Source organism: Phoenix dactylifera, unplaced genomic scaffold (genome assembly GCF_009389715.1).
Source record: "Phoenix dactylifera cultivar Barhee BC4 unplaced genomic scaffold, palm_55x_up_171113_PBpolish2nd_filt_p 000007F, whole genome shotgun sequence".
NCBI classification, from domain to species: Eukaryota; Viridiplantae; Streptophyta; class Magnoliopsida; order Arecales; family Arecaceae; genus Phoenix; species Phoenix dactylifera.
This window is the reverse complement of record NW_024067666.1, coordinates 2,701,214-2,723,846: the sequence shown is the minus strand read 5'-3', so window position 1 is coordinate 2,723,846 and position 22,633 is coordinate 2,701,214. Positions and strand designations below refer to the sequence as shown.

General features: G+C 37.1%; 2 protein-coding genes across 2 annotated transcripts; one reads left to right on the top strand and one right to left on the bottom strand.

The window, feature by feature from the left end:
* Positions 1–609: 609 nt before the first annotated feature.
* On the top strand, positions 610–5,800 carry LOC103709211 (uncharacterized protein At2g23090-like). Its single transcript, XM_039115748.1, has 3 exons — positions 610–928; positions 1,035–1,075; positions 5,500–5,800. The coding sequence occupies exons 1-3, from the start codon at positions 856–858 to the stop codon at positions 5,617–5,619; spliced, it is 234 nt and encodes a 77-aa protein (XP_038971676.1). The 5' UTR covers positions 610–855; the 3' UTR covers positions 5,620–5,800.
* Positions 5,801–6,807: 1,007 nt separating this feature from the next.
* Positions 6,808–9,430, bottom strand: LOC103709213. Its single transcript, XM_026805449.2, has 3 exons — positions 9,215–9,430; positions 7,670–7,886; positions 6,808–7,573 (listed from the first exon to the last, which is right to left on the bottom strand). Exons 2-3 carry the CDS (start codon positions 7,745–7,747, stop codon positions 7,046–7,048), a joined length of 606 nt encoding a protein of 201 aa, XP_026661250.1. The 5' UTR covers positions 7,748–7,886; positions 9,215–9,430; the 3' UTR covers positions 6,808–7,045.
* Positions 9,431–22,633: the final 13,203 nt, after the last annotated feature.

The following is a 22,633-nucleotide window of genomic DNA, read 5'->3' as shown; positions in this document are numbered from 1 at the left end:
ATGTATCTTGTTCGCGAATTTCACCTATATTTCTCAGTCGTGGGATCTGCATGGATATCGCATTTTAGGAAACGACTAGTGATCATGACTGTGTTGTTGACAGTATGAGAAAAATTTAAAATACAGATGATTCTCCACGCATCTTTTGGGTCGGCTATATAACAAGCTTTGAGTGGTTAGCCTATGACTAGGTGGTGAGCTTTCATTGGTCAGTTCACCCTGTCAACAAAAGTCGGTTTCCATATGCACCAAGGTGGATTCCTATCCTATTATGGAATTTGAACACATCTCAAAACTCCTCTTCAATTTAGGGGTTTATATAGATGCTAATCCAACTTTGATTCAAGTTTACCATTGACAATAGTAACATATGAGGAGATTCCCTCTTCAAAAGGTGCAAGAAAAATACAATAATACATAGACTCGAAAGACTAAAATAATCATTAAGTAAGATTAAGGACTCACTTATCATAAGTCATCTAAAACAAGGGGGAAACTAATCTGTTGTTTTGGGTATTTGGAACCAAGGATTGAGACCGTAGCCAGCAGGAAATAATAAAAGTTTATACCACTTCAATAATAATAGTATACGGCAATCCAGGTTCAAACTACTCGCATTTTATTAGCCCTTGGTTCGCGGCCGTCTCGTCCCACCCCTCTCCCTCTCGCCCGCCGCCGCCGACTGCCTCCTCGTCTTTTTATCCCTTTCCCCCTCCTCGTTTTTTTATCCCTCTCGCTCCCCATCTGTCTCCCCTTGCGAGAGAGAGAGAGAGAGAGAGAGAGAGAGAGAGAGAGAGGCAGCGAACGAAGGAAGAGGCTTTGAAGAGAGCAAGAGAAGAGGCAGAGGGAGCGGAGATGGGAGGAGGCAACGGGCAGAAATCGAAGATGGCGCGCGATAAGCACTTGGAGAAGAACAAGCTCCCCAAGGGTTTTGATCTCATTTCCCCCTCTCTAGATCTTTAGATCTGTTGGAATTCTCTAGATTTCCACTATTTTCTCAACGATAGATCGATGGTTTGACGTTTTCGGTGCAGGGAGCCAGTTGGAATCCAACAAGAAGGCCATGTCAATCCAGGTTCTTCTCGTTTACCTTCTCAATTGGAATGAGGTTGTAATTTGAAAGACGTTTTAGGGTTTAGATCTCTTCATTGTCTCTTTCGAGATCGTATGTAATTGGTCAGATCTTGGCGGATCCGTTCTTATTTAGTGGAAATCTTCATGGTTAAGGTGAGTACTGGTAATAATGGAAGGATGACAACGTTCTATCTCGAGGCCTTCGGACCATCCATTGAAATTGATATTTTTAATGGTTGGTTGTTTGTTGGCATGGTTATTTTGCGTTACTGGGGGATTTGTTTGTGTGCATAGTGGTTCTTGGAAGGATCCGTAGAGATGAAAATAAATGTCAAAAGATCAGAGCTTTTTATAGTGAGAATAATATGCTGAAAGAAAGGATGGATTTTGAGACTTTACTTTCAAGAGAATTTTGTGTTTCTTTAGAAAACAATAGATTCGAGTATCCATCAGAGGGTTTTCACTGGACATACTGAGTATTGATGACCTTATGAATTTGGTGGATTCCTTTCCGTTACCAAATATGGGGAATGACACTTGGTCAGTACTTACAAACAATAAAATATTTTTGTTATTTGTGAGTTGCTTTATAAGCATAAATCTTTAAGTAATTTGGAGCAAACCAAATTCTTATTTATTCTGAACCTGAAGCCACCAACCTTCTGAACAACTGTGTGCATTATATGCAAAATAAATTATTCTACATTAGGTAGTATAACATGCATGCCAGTAGAGCTGCATTCACATTCACACTTGCACATATGTTGTGTCATTGGACATGCTTTAATTAGTGAAAACCCCAAGAAATTAAGATATCTCCCAGTTTTGTTTGGTTTTCCTGATCAGCTTGCCCCATCAAAATTAACGTTTTATTGCATGTAATATTAGTCATACTAACTTTTTTGTAGGCCATGATGAAGAAGTTCTATAAGAGGTTAATTGTACCTTTACATAGTTTATTATAGCATTGTAGGCCTCATGTAGGGCTTTTGACAAACACTGGTGGGAGTTGTGTAACTGATCCTTTTGCTATCATTGTGTCTATACACAACACATTTATGTGTTCTATGTCAAAAATTTTAGGAACAATATGTGGGTTCATTTGGATGTGAATTAGTTGGTCTTGGTTGGCATGATGATGCTTTACATCATGTTTGTATTACTTGTACATACAACCACTTTAAAGAAATAAAAAAAATCACCTTTTACAAGCTTGCTGCTATTCTTTCTTTTTGTTGTGGCCCATCCACCTAATGTGGACGGTCGTTGGGCTAGACTAGCCTTTTTGATCCATTAGTTGTGATTGCTTTCTTTATAATTTCATTGATTGGCAAGCTTCTTCCGTACTTATCTCTAGATAACCTTTTGATGGATGGTGCATCATTGATTAAAAGCTGCAGGTTACTGATTATAGGCTCATTTAGTTCAGATCTGGGACTGATGTAATTAGCAGAAATTACTTTTTCAATTTGATGTGCCTAATTACAATTTAGAAGAGAAAAACAAATAGAATAGAGGATTGAGTAAAAGTGGGGTTAGGAGAACTATAATATGAGGAGAGGAAGAAGGTAGATGGGAAAAATAAAACAAGAGAAATTTATTTTTTTAACGGGCATCAAACCAATTACACCTCCTCCTTTTGTACTAAAAGCCATAGCAAGATTTACCAAATAGCCTCCTTATATAGCTAGGACATCTCCAGGCATTTTCGCATGCCCAAGAAAGAAAAAAGGAAAAAATTAACATATATAATTCTTTTAAATTTCTTGAATTAACAAGATAGTTTTTCTCCATAGATCCATCAGAAAAAGAAATCAAAATCGAACAAAGACAATTCTAATGACTTGAAATGGGTCCTAATGCAGCTAGACCTAATGTAAGACTTTTTGGCACTAAACGTTACAGCTGCATTTAGTTGGGAAATAGAGGTAACCTTGTTTTATGTAACTAGAGTAATTATCAAAGGAATAGGATGAAAAATGTAATGAAAAAATGGGAAAGAGAAAGTGAAAAGAGGGTAAAGAGAGAAATAGCTCATCAGACAAATCACTAGATACGTCAGTTCTGGGTGGCGGATCTAGTTGGCTTATTTTGTGAAAAGTGGGGTATCCTGTGTTGACAGGAATAATCCTATCTCATGAAAAGGTGCAGAGTTTGGCAGGATAACCTGTTATCCCCTCTTTTATTTAGGTTAATCTCACAACCAAATGCTGCCTGCTGAAACAAGAGTTCAAGATCCACCAGAAAAATAGCCCAAAATTGAGCACCAAAATTGCAAGAACATATAAAATATCTATATTTCTAATAGTTAAAGAATACATATCTATATTTCTATGTATTGAAAATAAATACATTAACTAATTCTAAATCTATTGTAAATTGAAGCTTCATTTATATTAAAAACAGCAAGGCCCGTAAGATCGCTATCATAAACCATACCGGTATGTTACCAATTCAGTATGGTAATAACCGTATCAAGCTAGAGTCCCAGCACTCTTTTCTCGTCCTAGTTATGGTACTGCTCGAAACTGGGTAATGAGTGGAATCAGTCAGTTCTGCTTGAGTTTGACTGCTTCGACCCAAGTCCCAAACCGAACCAACAAATTGACCTAGTTCCGCATCAATTCGGTTCGGTATACCTTGAACCAGATGGCTTGGGTTGGTTTTGCAAACTTTGCAAAAAAAGCATCCAGCCATAGTTGTCCAAATACTTTTTCAATTATGAAGTAGATGACTTTATACTAAATTATACTAATTATGAAGTAGAAGAATGTTTTTCAAAACACCTGCTACTGGGCAATAAAAGGAACAAGTTAATTTTATAACTTCAAAGTCAGTGAAAGGAGTTAAGCTATAGGCAATAGGAGTGATGAAAATTAAAAGAAAAAAATAGAAGAAAAAGTGAATATGCTTGAATCAGTTGGTCAAGGCTAGAATCTGGCCCCTTTAAGTTACTGTCTTAATTAACGCGTAGTAACCTTCTTTATCCCTGGAATTCTAGATCTCAAACTCTGAGAAAAAGAGCTGTTTATCTATGGGATGTTTGGTGCAGGGAAGTGGATGCTAAGTTTTAATAAGTGATGCATTTGCTTATCTTAGAGTTGTCATCTATGTCAGTCAGGGTCAAATTACTCACATAGTTAAATACTTGCATTAGCTTTGGCTGCAAGCATCATCAGAATCTTCGGAGCCAAAAAGTGAGTTATGTGCAAGAGGGTTTCCAAAATGTGATTCTAATTCTAGATATTTGGCATGATAAACTTGACGCTCTGAAAATGTTAGAAAAACATAATTAGACAACGGCAGATCATCATGCATGGCCAACTTTGGTCAAGCATTTATGTTGGTGGTTGACCATCGTTGACCTTTGCTAACAAGTAAATAAATTAAAACTGTGACTTGCAATTTTTGTGAAGTGACTTTAAGCATAGATTTGCTGGACTAAATTGTAACACTAGCAACAAAACCAAGAAAGATCTTTCCAGGTCAAGAAGTTTTTAAACTTTGCATTTGTGGGATATGTATCAAGTTCATGGAATGGAACCAGGGTTGATTCAAATCCAGCGAGGTAGAATTTTACCTTGTTCTTTTCAGTAATTTTGCTTTGGCTAAAATAAATTTATGGAAACAAGATTTCAGAATATGATCACTGATTCTCAAGGTTGCCCTTATTATGGGTCCATGCAAAGTTTATTCCTTGCTAGCTGATGATGAACATACATTGTATCTTGTTGATGGAAATGCAAAGTTTTACTGAACTATTAGTTTTTTCTTTTTGCATCTCCCTTGTGGAGTTATTTTATGGTTTATTTAGAAAAATTGGAAAATGTGTATTAACTGTAATATTGATTACAATTCTAAGTCTGTTGTTAATATATTAGATTCTGAAAGCTTAGGTATCGGGATTGTATGCATGATGGATGCAACTTAGCAATACCTTGCTATATTGTTTCACTTCCCTAATGAGATCTTTTAGTGTTTACATGGAGAAGTTTTTGTATATCCACATTGAGTGGAAACGTTGCCTTCAGACTGTGCAATGCTGTCCTTAGGGACACATAGGGAGATAAATTGGCCGCGGGGAATTTTTGTTATGAAACCGTTGAATACTTGGAGGGAAGAATAAGTTTCTCTCTTTTGGTTGAAGGATTATCCCTGCTGTTTTTGCTTTCTAACATTGAACATGTTGGTTGAGACTTCATAAATGCCACTAATCTCAGCATTCATTTTTGCACTGAGCACTTCATGCACGGATTGCACGTTTGAGTGCAGTGCTAAGATTACTTGAATTTTCAGGCTAATTGTTATTATTCGTTTTGAATAATGTTGGTATTACTAAGCCATGATTTCATCATTATTATTTAGGTCTCCTATGTGATAGCCTTTTTTAATTATTCACGTTTGCTCTTTTTGTCCTGAATGCAGTGCAAGGTATGCATGCAGACATTCATTTGTACCACATCGGAAGTGAAATGCAGAGAACATGCTGAAGCAAAGCATCCAAAATCCGATCTCTATCAGTGTTTTCCCCACCTTAAGAAGTAGAGAGCTATTAGGAAGAAGCATCATCTCCAGTCAAATTACATTAGATATGGATATGTTCTATAACTTAGAGGACGCAAACTTTATCGCCCTTGCAGTATTCATGTGTATTGCATCTTTACGTTTGTAATCCAGTCTGTTGTGCTTCGAACTATGAGAAAGTTGGTATGCTTCCTGTCTAGCCCATTGCTTGTTTTCTGGTTGCCTTTCATGATGGTCTAAATTTTTTTGTGGATGCGGTTCCTGGCAAGTTCCATAAAACGTGAAAAGGATGACAGTAACAAGGGTTTGTGAGGTAATGCTGCCGTGAGATGACAGCTTGGCCTATGCTTCCATGTGTCATGCTGCACTAACTAAATATTGGTTGAAATATCAGTAATCTTATATGTTCAGCAGAAAGAAATCTTGCCTGTGATTAACTGAAAATGATGGTAGTTAAACTTGCAAGTAGTTTTTTTTGGGTAAAAACTTGCAAGTAGTTTCAGCGTTGCCGATGTAGCATTGGGAAAACTATTACGTTGCATAGACATTTTCGAGGTCTAGAATAATATGTTTTAGCTGGAAGGGTCTACATCTGTTTGCTCGCTGCTTATATGTCGATGTAGATGGATAGCAGGATATTGGATTTATGCAGCTGCTCAGGGTATCTTCTTAAGCAGCATCATAAAGCCGCCAGCCATGCTTTTTACTGTTATGTGCTCAGCCAAGCCAAACCAAAAGCAGTGAAAGCTGATAGCTGAACTACAATTCCCTCTCATCGCCGAACCACATTGAAGTAGATAATATCAAAGTCAACTATTGTGGTTAGTTTTTGCTATTCAAGAATTAGTGGGTCGCTTTGCTATCCAAATTGAGCATAACTTCATATTTCGTGTCAATAGTGCAGCTGGTTGGATAGCTTTTTATGTTTTGAGGTTTTTTTTTGTTTATTGAAATATCTTTGGAACATTCTGGTAATTGATGCGACTACATTTATTTTTTTTTTTAAAAAAAATTAGAGGGTGTTATAGTGCAGTTGCTAGATAGTCTCCCAGGTTAATTGTTCTGGTAAATTGTACTCACTCTATTTGACCAAAAATAAAAAAAAAAAGAAAAAAAAAAAAAAAGAAGAAAGAAAGAAGAAAAGAAAGGAGGAAGGCTAATTGGCAGACCGGTCCCATCAAAATTCTGCACTTAAGTATGCTTGGACGGTAGCGGTAAAGAGGAAGTCCTCATGTTGCAAAACTGGTCAACCTGTTTCTCATACGTTACAAAAAAAAAAAAAAAGGAATTTAAGACCACTTTGTTTCAGCACAAGCCAGATGGTCAACTCAAGCATCACCCATGGTTTGGTCAGCAGATGTGCATAAAAGACTGAAGGCTTTAATCTAAGAAGCTACCAAATGCCATCGACTGCCAAACTATAACAAACATTTGCAATCCACGAAGGTCACGCCATCTTGAGGCTCAGACATTGGAAGAGCCAAGGTGACGGCTTTACTCTATCCTGTCTCATTCCTTCTCCAACATTAAAGGGACTGTTCCTCTCGTTTGCAACGCTGACGTTTATATCTGGCGCCTGGCTCACTCCCCCTTCATGGCCTCTCGATTTCACCCCACTTGACCCAGTGGAAGATGAGGAAAAGCTCGTTCCTGGAGTTCCGTGTCTCTCACTCCGGCTGCCTCCTATGGCCAGCGTTAGCTCTACGTCACTTTCTTGTTCGATCTCTAACATCACATCTTCTTCAGCATTTTCTATGTACTCTTCTGCTGGGAGTTCCAGATTTAGCGGCCGACGAGGCCTTCTCTGATGGTGGTTGTTATAACTTGGGTGACATGAACCTGTCTCATTCTCCCCATTCCACGTATTGAGATTAACTTTGGAACATGCAAGATCTTTTTGTTTCTTCAGTTTTGTGCTCTTCATATCACTCATTAGTAGCTTCTGAACTCTATACAAGCGATGGAGTTCATGGACCTTATCGATGCATGAGGACATATTTAAGCTCTCAGACTAGGACGTAAAATGGAAACAGGTGTAGGAAAGAGGGAATCTAAGATCCAGAGAGCCTACCTGCTGTCTGAAGGTTTCTTCATGCTTCAGGATGGCCATTTTTACTCGTTCTTTATCGTAGTGCTTCAGGAACTTCATCCGTCTTCTATGGATTGTCTATTGGCGATTTGGTTTGGGGTTTGTCTGATCGGCTACTCTGTCGAATATGGATGTTGATTAGATCTCCATACGTTCCAGTTATTCCTGGGAGCTATCGATTTCAAATGCTGAATGAACCCTGCATATATTCAGATTCTAAGTCATGGACCATGATTGATTGGTTTTAGCACTTGAAACAGATGCTTCATGATGGTTGACAATATTGTAACTGATGGCCAAGATAACAACATAAAGAAAATGTCAGATTCTATCTGAAATTTGAGAAGATGATGATTGTAAGTTATGCTGATACTTGGTACTCCACTTTCAGTAATGGTGCTTTTCCTTTTTGGTTATACTTCAAGAATTCTTTGCAACAACTTCCAACTTCATAGCAGACGAACTATATTCTATTCGATTGCTTGCTGGATGTCATTTGTTTGGGAGGAATAAATTTGAAGTTATACGGTGTCTTTTTCTGGACTGTCCTTATAAATAGAGGACATGATAAAATAAGTATGGCATGGAGAAAATTCAAATGTCTATTAGTATCAAACTAAGCAGAATGCAGTAACATCTTCCAAAGAAACCAACGCCAATTTAATTGTAAGCAATCATAAAAGGGCAGTCAAGCCTGGAGTTAGTGACATGCAACCTATCAAAATGCTTCCACCCAAATTTAGTGTTTTTGGTGAAGGCAATTTGATCTAATGAAAGATTCGACGCCACAGTAAGATTCTGGTGATTTCCATGTTTACTTAACATATATCAGCTACTTCTCAAGGTCCCAAGGAACACACTTCCATTAAATTAAATAGCAAAACAGATCTATGAACATATTTCTGCATGCAAGTACCAAGGCCATTTGCCCAAGTTATGGGCTTAGCAAAATTGGCTGTTTCAAGTAATTGGTCAGATAGTTTTAACTTTGCTATCTGTCAGCTAGGATATGGTTATATTTGACGGGAAAGTGGCATGCTTGCATTAATTTCTTTAACAGAAGTCAGGTGAAAAATCCACCATCTTGCTAGTAGAGAAAACACTTGCAAGGATTCCATCAATAGCTCGCAAAACAGAGACTGATAACAGATGGTGGAGTGTGTACATTGAGAACATATATTTACAAAACATCACAGGAACTATTTTTTCTACCTCAATAATAATGATAGTGGTGGTGGTGGTGGTGATAGGAAATTAAAAGAATCAAATAGGTTGCAAATATAGAAGACACAATAGGCAATCTTCTGCTCTCTGACAGAAGCTTAAAACTATCCAACAAGCAAGCACTGTCCTAGGAAAAGAGCCTTGAACAAAACAGATTCATGTACATGATCAAAGCATCTAAAAATAAAAGAGACGTTTTGTAATCACTTCCTATATGATTAGCATTCTCTGCAAGTAAGAGAGGAGTTGAATGAGCTTACAAGTGGTGAAAAGAGGAGGAAGATGTAAAGTAGGCATCCTCACCTGTAAGTATCTGTCAGAAGATGTTATTAGCTATGAGGAGGGAGGAGAAAATATAGCTGCATCCATGGAGAGCTCAAATCTTCCTCTTCTCATATCCTCCCATAGGCCACAGTTTCCCGTTGGATAAAAACAACAATCTTCTCATTCCCACTCTGGTGGGGCAGGAAGGATATAAGATTCCTCTTAGAGGCTCTCACCAGAATATTTTAGTGGGTTATGTAGGCACTCCAAACAAATCCTAGTCCCTTAAGCCAAGGCAGCTCAAGTGCATCAGGGAAAAGATGCCCCAGAAAGTGCCAAGAAGTACAAGACTAAAATAAGTAGACCTAGCTATTATATGTGGTATTGGAATATTATGGAGCACTGTTTCAGATAATCATCAAACAGGACAGCTAAACCTGCCATGGTAACTCACATGGCCCTGGAACTCTTATCATCATTACCTGTTCTCTCAGCATATATATAATTGTCAGAGTGTCTCATATGGATTAAGATTTTGTTCTTGTATATATTATTAATGACTTGCAATAGACTTAAAGGGTAGTAGAATGTGGCAAGAGTATAACACTTCCACATGAGAATATTTTTGTTTATTTACAATTTTAACTGTAGCAAGAAGGCAGCTTTCTCATTGTCATCAGCCTGAGAAGGGCCTATTGGCAGCCAATGAGTAAAGCTATTATGTTTGTACAAGAATTTGAAAGTTTAATTTAGCAGTTCATAATGTTGCATTTAAATCTAGTCTCAGAATCATACATGGGTTTTTAACAACTATTGAATTTTTCTTGCTGGTCAACTCCACCATTCATTACCTGGGTTTTATTCTCCCATGATTTGTGGGTCTGAGAACTAGGAACAAGATACGGAGAGTTCTCTCTGTAGAGAAGTTGGTTGATGTTTTTCTAATTATAATACTTAATTGTAATACTTGCAATTGTACATGTTAGATTCCATACAAGAAGATGGGTGTTGGTGTCTCTACATGTTTTGAAGTTTGGCTCATTTTATAATCGCAGCAAGGTAGTCTACGAACACATAATCGAATCGAGAGTGCTGTCCATATTGTTTTTCTGTTCTATGATAGCTGGTTAGAGTTGTAAGAGTATATGGATGAAAACAGGAGAATTAAAGAAAAAAAATTGATATTTTATTTCACAATCCTTGCACAAAAATAAAATCATTCACAATCCTTCTCTTACTTATTTTACCTTTTTGTTTTTAAAGAAAAATCCCAGATCCCATTCTCAATCATCAAAAGCCCCCTAGAATCCTTGCCCATTGGCCAAATAGCTAGTCTGCCATGCCAGTCTTAACTCTTCGACTTTAGTTCTCTTTGATTATTTTCTTTTGTTTTTCCCCTCTCTCACACTGTCTCCAGCAAAAGAGATTCAAATTCACCTTGCTTCATTTCCCTCTCATGTCAAATAAAATCAAAAAATCACAGTTCTACTTGATGGTAGCAACTTCTATCCATCATCCATGATTGGATCACATATGCTACGGTCTAAATGGGTCCATCCAACCAGTGCATCAAGACCATAAAGGCATATCTGCAATCACTAAAGTATCACTTCTGATCATCATCCATCAGCAGCGAAATCTATATGGGTCCGCCAAAAAACGTCATTTCCTCAGCAGAGGTACATTGTCACAGGCAGTTAACAACCCAGTAAGCATCACTCAAAACATGCAACGACACCATAGATATGCGTCATAATTGCCACAAGGATACAAATCTATCCGTTTCTTTGGGAGGAAGAAAGGCTTAACCTTGTCCTTGCCTCCTTGGTGTGTGCTGACAAAAGTCTCTTTAAGCAAGGCAAAGTTCAGCAGATCCACTTCCTATGAAAGCAGTGGATGAATACGAAGTATATGCCCACAAAGAGCCAGAGAAAGAGAGAGAGAGAGAGAGAGAGAGAGAGAGAGAGAGAGGTTGGTGGCGGGCATGAGTAGTGTTTCACATCATCACATGTTTACAGGTCCTGCGGATAAACCCCCCGAACTCAAAGGGCAGAGGAAGGCCCGACATCGGTGCACGCGTTGCCGGCGAGAGAAGGCGCAGAGGTACGGGGTGACGGGTCCCATGCATGGGGCTTCCCAAAAGCACGAGCCATGAGCCCACCAATATATATTATAAGGATCATAATAACTAATAAGTGATCAAATTATGCAAGGAGCAATATGTTTAAAAGCTCAGAGCAAGGCAAGTTGGCAATATTGGAGAAAAGCAAGCTTCCTCTCCCACACTGCTTTTCTCCTAACTACTTTTGCTAAAAATAAAGAGAATAAAGCTACTTTTGTTTTGATGCTTATGTTTTAGAAAAAAGTTACTGATAATTAAAAAAAAATTTAGATAACTTAATGGTTTGAAGTAGTCTTGGCTCAATTAGTTGGCATCCCTCTTTGCTCCTTTGAGATGTCGACGGTCAAAACTCTAACCATCGCATCCCCCTAATATCAACCCTCTCTTTTTGTGATAGTCAAGTCATTATAGCTTATAGCAAATATGTTTCGAAAAGAGTCCGAACATGTTTGTCAGTATCGTTGATAAATAAAGTGTTCTTCATCTTTACTCCAACCACAAATAAAGAAGACCAAATTATGAAGTATTCATTTCTTTTTCAATGGTTTAGGTGCACATAGAGTTTTGGTGGTGGGATCCAATTATTCAGATTGGAAGGTGTTATTTTTAGTTATGCCAGATCATGAATTGATAAGCTTGAACAATGACTAATTTATATAGTTTATTAAAACATTAAGCATTATTATTCGAACAACTTTATAAAGCATAACCATCATTATCCAACAAAATGCCTATCATTAAATCCATATGCTAAACCTCATTACATTCAGTGCCAAGCTTCATGGGTAATTATATCTTTAAAATCAGTAGGATATCACATACCCCTTCTTTGTCTCCTGCATTCGTATTATTGTAATTTGCCAGTTGTCTTACTAAGAACCTTAAATGACATGATGTGCAAAAGATAGCAATAGCGTACAAAAATCCTCTGGTATGTGCACCAGAAAAAATTATATGAAACAAGCTTTCTTTTTTGCTTTGTCTCCTGTAGTGTGCATCTTAATGTGGAAACCTAAGAGCCATATTGAGACTGAACTCCTTTACTAATGGAGTCCATCCACCTCGTAACTTTTTTAAAAATATAGAAAATAAAAGATAAAATTATGTTACACGCATGAGGAGTTGAGGCCAGCCGCCCATTGCCCGCATCATCTCTTCTTCCCCGTCAAGTCTCTCTCTGTATATCCGTGAAGCTTTCCTCCTTCGTGAGGTGTATATTGGTTTGTCAGATAACTAAATTGTTAAGTATATATCATCTGACCATATACTATATACTCGCAAACACTATATTCTAAAAAATGCATATTGATTTGTCTGAAAATGTGTATTGAACCATTGTCGTGGATGTATCCAAAAAAACTTATAGTATGTATCAGAAAGTTGATGAATATATATCACATGGCCATATACTATGTATTAGTAAACACGATGTTTGAAAACTATGGATTAATTTACCTAGATGTGTATATTAGGTTGTTGGATGATAATATTTGAGGTGTGCATCATTTGGCCATATACATACTAGAGAATATCATATTCTAGAAACTGTAGATCGATTTACTTAGAGGTATATATTGGATCGCTGCTAGGTATGTGTGAAAGAAACTTAAAGTATGTATCAGCAAACCGTCAAGTGTGTATTAACCTCCAACTTGATATCACATAATTTCAAATTTTGTATTTGAAAAAGGAATGCAAAACTTTTGTAATCCTTGAAATAACCCTACTATTTCCATTTCAATCAAAAACCCCATGAACAGATGAAGGAAAGTCCTACATATGGATGAAAAGAGGCTTGACAAAGAAGAAGAGAGAATGAGGATAGGAGGATGGCCTTAACTCATAATATGCATACCGTGATTTTTTATTTTTTTTAAAAAAGAAAGTAACGAGGCGAAAGGAGTTCTATCCTAATAGGGCTTTTGGGTTTTCCCATTAAGAATCACACTACAGGAGATGTAGCGAAAAAAAGGAAATATGTTCGGCATTAAGAGGCTTTGGTATAAAAAATCTATTAGGATTAATTGCTCAACATTGTATAAGTGAAGCAAGAACAAAACAACTCTAGCACCTCATCACTTTTGAGGATGGAGCACAATGCCTAAGGCCCTGTTTGGAAAAGCTTTTGGAGGGCCAAAAAGCACTTTCTGGCCCTCTAAAAGTACTTTTAGATAAAAAATGGTGTTTGGTAAAATTTTTGGAAAGCTGTTTCAGCTTTTGCGGGAAGCTGAAAACAGCTTTTGGGGAGAAGCTCCAATTTGGAGCTTTTCGAAAATGCTGTTTTCAGCTTTGTCGGGAAGCTATTTTTTGGACCAAAATATTCCTATTTAAATCACACTTTTTCCCTCCAAAATCCTTATTCCGCCTCTTCATTTCTCCCTTTTCCTCTCAATCTTCTTCTTCCTTTCTCTCTATTTGTTAGAGAGATAAATGGTCATTAGAATGATAAAAAATTAATTTACACTAATAATTATAATATTTATATATTTATTATTGTATTATACTATAAATATAATATAATATAATATTATATCATAATATATTGATATGTTATGTTAAATAATTTAATATTATATTAAATTATTATTCTACAATACATAATGTTATAGTACTATATTATAATAATATTATATTACATTACGTTAATATTATACTATATCATATATTTATGTAATGTCCTTTATGGTCATTTTGTCACACAAAAATACTTTCTCAGTTTGTTTACCAAACACATGTTAAAGTGCCACAGCACTTTAAAAATTTAGTTACCAAACAGCAAACAGCTTTTTATAAATGCTCTGCTTCAAACAACTCTACTTCCAATAGCTCTACTTCCAATAGCTCTACTTCCAAAAGCTCTACTACTAACAGTTCTCCAAACAGGGCCTAAATCATCATAAATTAGATTATGCTAGGAAGTACATACATACTCTCATCCTATCAATCACTTCCAATCTATGAGTCCTGATCTTTAACCATCAGATTCATGTCTATTGATACATGACAACCATCCCAAGGAGCATTAAAAAAAAAACAATTCAAATAGAAGAGATTATTAAAAGTTATTTTATCATGCAGTTCATAATATAGCCTATGACTACTCCAGCAAATTAGCCCATTTGAATCCACCCAATTGTGGCCACCACCTGGCAACCAAAACAATTGAAAAGACCCATGAGTGGCCGGCCAGTATCGGATCCAACGTCAAGACATTCCCCAGCCTGTCTCTGGGCTCGAATGCGGCCGACACGGACCCATCACGCCACCATTTTCCCCACTCATGGGTTCTCAAAAGAATCAAACTCACGGGGAATGACCTCACAATGGAGTCTCAAAGAAGGCACGTTCTTTCCTTCCTCTCCTTCCATTCTTTAATCCTCTTGAAACTTTAGGGTTTGAATCGTGTAGAGATTAAAAGACTAATAACAAAAAGCCATGGCATCTTCTCCAAAAACTTACATTTTATATTGCGCGTGTGACATTCATGCCGCCAATCACAACTGCTTGTTTCTGTAGCGGTGCATGCTTAATAAATAAGATCTACATAAAAAAAGCAGCTGTGATTGATAGCATGAACGGCCACATGATGCATGCAGTGTATTTTGTCTGGAAGTCAAGTAAGCCGCACTTATTATTTATCGATTGGTCCCGGGCAATGGAATCATTTTGGATAAGAACGCTTTGGGGTTACTCTTTCTTGGGTGGGACATGGCTAGGGTGGCCTTGGCCCTCCTCGTTCCTTTCTCCGGATTTAAGGAATAAAAATGTAGGAGATGCAATGAACCCGGAGAGAAGATAAGATCCTTGGAAAGATCATGTGGTCTTGACGTCACTCTGGCTGGCATAGTTACTTTTGGTTCCTGCAAGAAAATCTCTTTGGACGCTAGCTCTTTTGGGCCTTGGCTATTGCCATGGAAGAAGTCTCCGCAAAAAGAAAATCATTGTGATGTTAATTAAAATTTTGGGATTATGTTTATAATTATGGTTTTTATTGTGACTTCCTTAATCTCTCTTTCTCTCTCTTGTCATATAATTAGGATTAGGATTTTGATTAGCAAAATGTTGAAAGTCGTTTATATGGCATAGTTAGGCATCCCCTACTATTTGTAATTTTATATGCGAATCCTCATAATGCGGCTTAAATTCAGCTTTTTTTTAATCATATGGAGTTCAGCTTGTTTTCCAAGTAGCAAACATGAACAAGCTTTCTGTAAAAAAGATCAAAAGAGAGAGAGAGAGACAGAGAGAACAAGCTGGTCATTTGGCCATATTTCAAGATATTTGCAGGCAGCTTCATTCATTTGCAATTCTAACCTTGTTGGCAACTATGACCACTTGAACATGTAGCCTTCAGCATTTCTTGTGGACATATTCTTGTTTCTTCTAAAGAGTGCCATCAATTACTTTGTCACCTGCTTCCATTTTCTGAAGCCTTTCTGGCTTTATTTTTGCATGCATATGTTACAGCCACCAAAAATGGATTTCCAAGGGCTGAAGCCTCTGACAATCCGACGATCAAATTTCATTAATAGCGATCGCAAACTAGTTCTAGGATTACCATATGCAAACACAAAATTTGGACTTTGCTACAATTTTTTCCATGTTTCATATAGCAATCCTGAATGGTTCATTATATGGAAGATGAAAATTATTATAAGCACCCGGCTATGGAGGTTCCGGCGATCAAATTCCATTAGCTATGCAAATATGAAATTTGTGCTTTCTCGGAAATTGTTTGCCAATGTTTCATGTAGTGACCCTTGAATGATTCCATCATCATTATATGGAAGCTAAAAGTTATTATAAGGAACAAACTACATAGAGTCCTCTGATCAAATTTTTTAGCTGTACTTCATATGGTGACCCCATAATGGTTCAGAGATTTCAATATAAAAACATGGAATTTGATCTTTGCTATAAATTGTTTTGCATGTTTCGTATTGTGACCCTTGAATGGTTCCATGATCACATATGAAAACTTAAAAATATTATGAAAAACAAACTGCAGAAGGTTTGAATCTAGGCCTTGCTATAATTTTTTGTTCCATATTTCATATAGGGATACTTGAATTGTTGGTTCCATCATTACTATATGGAAACAGATAGCTAGTTATTAGAAGCAACAAAGTATGGGGAGTCTGGTGCTAAAATTCCATTTGCCATGCTTAATATAGCAATCCCAGATTGGTCTTTGAGTCATGTTAATGAAACATGAAGTTAGGGCCATGTTATAAATTTACGATTCATATCGTAATCCTTGCATGGTTATGATATGAAAACTGAAAATGATTATAAGCAACAAAGTTTGGTGATCAAATTCCATTACTATGTTTGGTATACAGACATAGAATTTGGGCATTGCATAAATTGATTTCGATTATTTCGTAACAGAGACCTCTGAATCGTTTCGTGGTCATTATAATAAAACCAAAAATTACTATAAGCAACAAATTACAGAAGGTCTGGTGATTGAATTCTGTTATGTGTTCTTCGTACAGTGACCTCATAATGGTTCTGGGTCACAGCATGAATTGATGGAATTTGGGCATGGCTATAATTTTTTCCAAGTTTCTTTTAGTGACCCCTGAATAGTTCCATAGTTGTTATATGAAGACTGAATATTATTAATTGAAACAAACTATGAAGGGTCTAGTGATCAAGTTTCATTTACTATGCTCGATATATATAGTTGCCCTAGACAGGTTTCAAGATCACAATATGCGAAAATAGAATGCGGACCATGCCATAATTTTTTCCCCATCTTTCATATACCAATCTCTGAATGACTCAACGGTCACCATATGGAACTCAAAATTGTCATAAGCAACAAGCTACAGAGCCACAAAGCTTATGACCCCGGAATAGTTCGAAGTCCACAACATGAGATATGGAATTTTGGCTTGAGGAGTATAAAATTATATGCATATACAAGATCCATGAACTCATACCTCAATCTTGGGTAGCACTGAGGGTTCTCTTCTTCCGTGTTTTTTTATAATTTGGTTTGTGATTTTTTTTTACTAAAATATTTTTTTTGAAAAATTGATGTATAGATATATGATGCTTGTAAAAGTAGTTTTTATGTTTGGTTGGCGATAAAAAAAGGTAGATTATATTTAGTTGGACATCTATTTTTTAGAAAAAAGTTGTGTAAAATATATGTTATGCTCTATCTTAATAAAAAAAAAAAATCTTATGCAATTCTAAAAATCTAAATGCATGCTTGAAAAAAATCCCAATTATCTGACGGTGAAAAATAGATTTTTTTATATCTTATATATTTTTGTTTCCTATTAAATTTATGAATTTTATTTTTATGAAAAAACTAATTTTTTTGTCATTCTCCTGATGAAAACTTACAACTAAACGTGAGGTCTTCTTCATTGTTTCGTTAACCATACTTTCCTCCTCCTCTACCCGCAAACCAAACGAGTCCTGGATATGGCTCAGCCATCCAAAGAGAGATCAACGTATGAAGCACACCCATGAGCTCAGTTGCAGGACTCTCCTTCCGAATGGAAATTAGAGAATTCCTCTCTCGCCACGCTGCGCACCGGAGCAGCAATTGCCGTATCCCAGGTCTCTCTTTTTTCGGAAGGAACACCCAAGGCTGCGGCCAAAACAGTTCGTAAAATGCGTACCTTGAGAGGAGCCCCAACATTCCGAAGGTGTCTCGCCACTGGGAACGACCACCCAAAGGTGTCTTGATCTCTGCTCTTGCACGCTTGTATCCCAGGAAGCCGGCCATGGAGGACATGGAGACCTCACCATCTCACGCAAGAAAAAAATCCCTTCGAATTGCTTCTATTCTCTGTATAACCCATTTCCGTAGACTAAAAAGATACATGATGCAAGGGGTAAGCGCTGTAAGCACAGATTGGATGAGCACTAAACAACAACCCCCATAGGATAAAATTATCCCCCCTTACAACCATTTAGCGACGCCTTTCCACCTTCTCAAGAGAAGGCTTCCAATTAGTCTTCCCGAGCTTGGTATTGTAAAGTGCCTTACCAAGGTACTTGGTAGGGAGGTTCTACAGTCCATAATCCATAGTACTTGGCCAATTGCTGTCCTCGTCGTCTATCATGTCCAATATGCACTAAGGTGCTATTGATGTAATTGACTCTCAATCCTGAGAGCCCTTCAAAACAATAGAGAACTAGTTTCAAGCTGCCAATATATCTATCTTTCGCCTTGCTGAACGGCAAAGTGTCTTCTGCATGCTATAAATTAATGGTACCCCCTGCCTCAAGCTTGTCATCCAGACCTTTGAGCTTGCAAGTTCTGGTGAGCTCTAGCTAGCTAGCTAATATCATCAGATGGTTCCAGTCAACCGCCTGTTCGCTAGGATTGATGCTTTTGTCGAGTAAACAATCCCTTCAATCTAGGCTATCCATCCATCTCCAAAGTCTTGGGCCCGCAGTATACCAAGAAAAATTTCAATCAAGAAGATCATAAACCTTCTCAATTCAAGCTTTGGAAGAAATCCTTTGCCTTTCAACATTTGCAATCAAACAAAACTTCATCAGCAGAGGAAAAGGAGTCAAGGATAAATCTATCAGGGCATGAAAGCACTTTGGATATTTCTCACTAAACAGTCGAGCACAGGTTCAAATTGAATGACTTCTGAATAAAGTGCAGAGCCATGGGAGATCTCAAATACTTTTGTGTTCAACATACAGATACATGCGCATAAGATCGATATCGTCTTTTGTTTACAACTGTTAAAAGGAAACAATTACATCAATTTGGCTCTACTTGTTTCTTTCCCTTTCCGTTCAAAAGTATTCATGGCAACATACTATTCTATGTCACCAAGAACATTCTAATAAATTGTCTAATCAGATTACCTTCGCTCAATGTCATAAGCTTTTTCTAAATAGAGAATTTTATAGAACTGCATGCCCTCTCTTGTTTAAAGTTTCCTACTGAAAGTTTGAACTTGTATATAAAGAATTCGAAAATAGGATAAATAAAACTTGCAGCTTTGATATAAAAATGTTGACCAAATAGGTAGGAGGTGATTTGGTTAAAACTAGTCATGATCAGATATATCTATTTATATGGCAAGTTCATGGATTTCAGAATAATAAAATTAAGAGAACCTTTATTTTATGTCACTACGCCATGTATAGTCTGATATCATATTTAACCATGTTATTATGATTATTAATTTTAACCATATCCTATATGTTTTGGTGATGTGCGAATGTATGTATGTATGTATGCATGTAAGCATGGGTGGTTGGATGGACGGACGGATGGATACATGGATCGATGGATATGGTCATTGAGTATAATTCATAAGATAGCTTATTGACCTAATGTCATGATTTTTTATATTGAGGAAAAAAACTTGAGAAAATGAAAATATAAATGAAATGAGCTATATCACTCAGTAAGTAAACCTTACACTATCTTATCTGATCAACAATAAGTTTTTACATGAATCAGTGCATCATTTAGAGAAAATAACTATCATTTCAAATAGAACATTTCATAGTACAATATTATAAAACAAGTTATAAAGCTAATCATGATGCCACTTATTCATAGTTCATAAATATGGTTCTAAGTGTATAGCATAAATAAAGTTATAAATCATTTGTTACTTATTCATTTCATAGCTCAAATTATTTCTCTTAGACTAAATGCTAAGATTACTATTATACCTATGACAGAGTTGCAGGCAACTACTATTATCCATTGATGGAGTCGTATGCTAACTACTATTACCCGTTAGGCCATTAGCCGGATCGTATACCAACTACTATTATCTACTGGCAGGGTCATATGTCAATTACTATTATCTGCCGATAGGATCGTATGGAACTAGCTCCAAATATCGATCTACTCTACTTTTAGAGGCCATATATAGCTATCTGAGAGTCTTTATCTATATTTCTTAAACAAATGTTCTTAGACCATATTTTATTAAAATATATTTTCATAAATTATTATTATAGAGTTCATAGCTTATAAATAAGTCAATAACGGCAAAACAATCATGAAACCACTCTTTTTACAATAAAATGCAAAGTTTCATAATTTAGAGTCCATAATTCATGAAGAAGTAATTAGCATTAGAATATTTATGGAACCAATTTTTCATAAAAAATTATAATTTCCATAGTGACAATGCTTTATCCTTAATTTAAGAAAAACATAGAAGCCTTATTTTCTTGATATAATAAACGGTAATTTAAAAACTAGTAAGGAGTGCCCAGATTACTTACCTCCTTTTGCTTTGACATTCAAAATTCAACTAAGCAAATTACTCGAAGCTATTCAAAGACATGCAAAGCTCAATTAATTTCTATTCAATAACTTTGATAATATTAAATTTCAAGAAATAGCAAAAATGGATCGTTGGCCAGATGATGGCGCCTGATGGCTCCGGACAGGTCAGATCTAAATAATTCGATCAATGAATTATAAAGTAGGGACTTGATTAAAGTAAAGCTTGTTAAATAGAGATCATCAATAGTGAGTTTATGGATACTCAACAAGAGTTGAGGTGATCGATTTGACATGCCACCAAGGCCCCTTTATTGAGAACAACTTGGGTCCATAGGAAAGAGGGACATGACTCTATAATGGGATTCATGGATCTACTTAGAGAGAGTAAGAGGGAGAAGAGAGAGACATAAGAGAGAGAAAGAGGAAGGCTTTGCCTCTCCTAGAAGAGGAAGGGGAGGATGGGATCACTAGAGATAGTGCTAGGGGGCATGGTTAGTGCCGAAGGTGATGGACAACTGGCGGTGGTGATTGGCCAGTAAGAAATCAAAGAAAAAAGGGCCGAAAAATAGGGGATAGGGAGACTTTCTTCATTTTTGGCCATTGGCCATGGTTTTGCTGTGGAAGCTTGTAAGGAGGCCAAAGAACTCAACCAAGGCTCTGGTGTCTAAGAGGCGGCAATATTGGGGGCCTGAAAAAAAAGAAGATAGAAGCATAATAGGGTTTTTTTTTTTGTTTTTCTCTGGTGATTTTTGATGAAGTTGGGGCCGATGAGGGGTCCTATCATAGGGGGAAAGGAAGAGAAAGGAGAACCGAGGCTTACCTTGGGCTCTAGTGGTGATGCAGCCCCAATTTTCAGCAGGCATAGTGTCGGGATGTTGCGAACTCAGAGGGAGAATAGAGGAAGAAAGAGAGAATGAGAAGAGTTGCTCAGTGGTGAATATTTATAGAGGGAAGGGGATGTTTATTTATAGAGGACCTAAGGTTCCGACAAGCCTAGGTCTCTAACTGCTAGTTAGAGTCTTGGATGAAGATGGAAAGAAGACTCTAATAGAAGTCTTCTGCCCATGTCATGCAAAGCATGCCTAGGCTAGCTTGGTTGGTCCAAGCCAAACCTTAGTTGGGCCAGTCAAGTAGACTTGGCATGCACTAACTGGGTCATCTTATTCTCTCCTTAAAAGAGTTTCATCCTTGAATCTTAATATGCTTTTATTCTCAAACAAATAAAGATATTTAGCTTTCGTCTAATACTCCAAACTTTTACTATACAACTTCGATCTAAACCTACTCTTCTATACGCATCTGTGAGCTTAATTTTCTACTCATGATCAAACCTATGCTCTGATACGGATATCAGAGCAGATCCGGCTCATGACTTATGTAGACTAGGGGATATTGTAGCATAGGTCCATTTTGGTTGACTACAAGCTAATCATGGTGTTTGTGATTGGATTTAAAGGAATTTAGATCCTTAGTTTGTCGAGAATGTCGGGGTTTAAATTGGGGAAGTATGTAAGACTTCGTACGTGCATGTATGTAGTCCCACATCGGCTATGTATTGAGTAGATTTTGGCTACTTATATAGGACTAAGGAACCTAAATAATACTCTCCGACTTATTTTTTTGGGTGAGGTCCTGGGTTGTTATAGTTTATATAGTAATAGGAGTTTCCAAGGTGCCAAGCTTGTATATAACAATTCCTAAACAAAAAATAATTTAGTCTCAGTGGCAAAACCCTACGCATATAAGAGCCACGTAGAGTACCAAGAACAACTGCTCTCTATTGTGATGAGCCAAGACACAAGCATCCAAAAGGGTGCAAGCCCACAGGAAACCTCCCGGCCCCCAGATATCCCTGTTGCTCCTAGACCGACTTCTCTAGATAGCCGCCTAGCGTGGAACATCGCCCCCTCCCTATCCCCATACTAGCTCTATCATTGTCGCCATGATATTCTTCTTGTAGCAACGTTCTTTGGGCTTCTTGGATAGGCTTGTCACGTCAGTCTACACCGGTCGTGATGAAAGAAAGCTAAGGCGGCCGTAGACAAAGGGAACCTATCCACGCTCCCCCTCCACCCCTCCTTTTGTCCCTTTAATT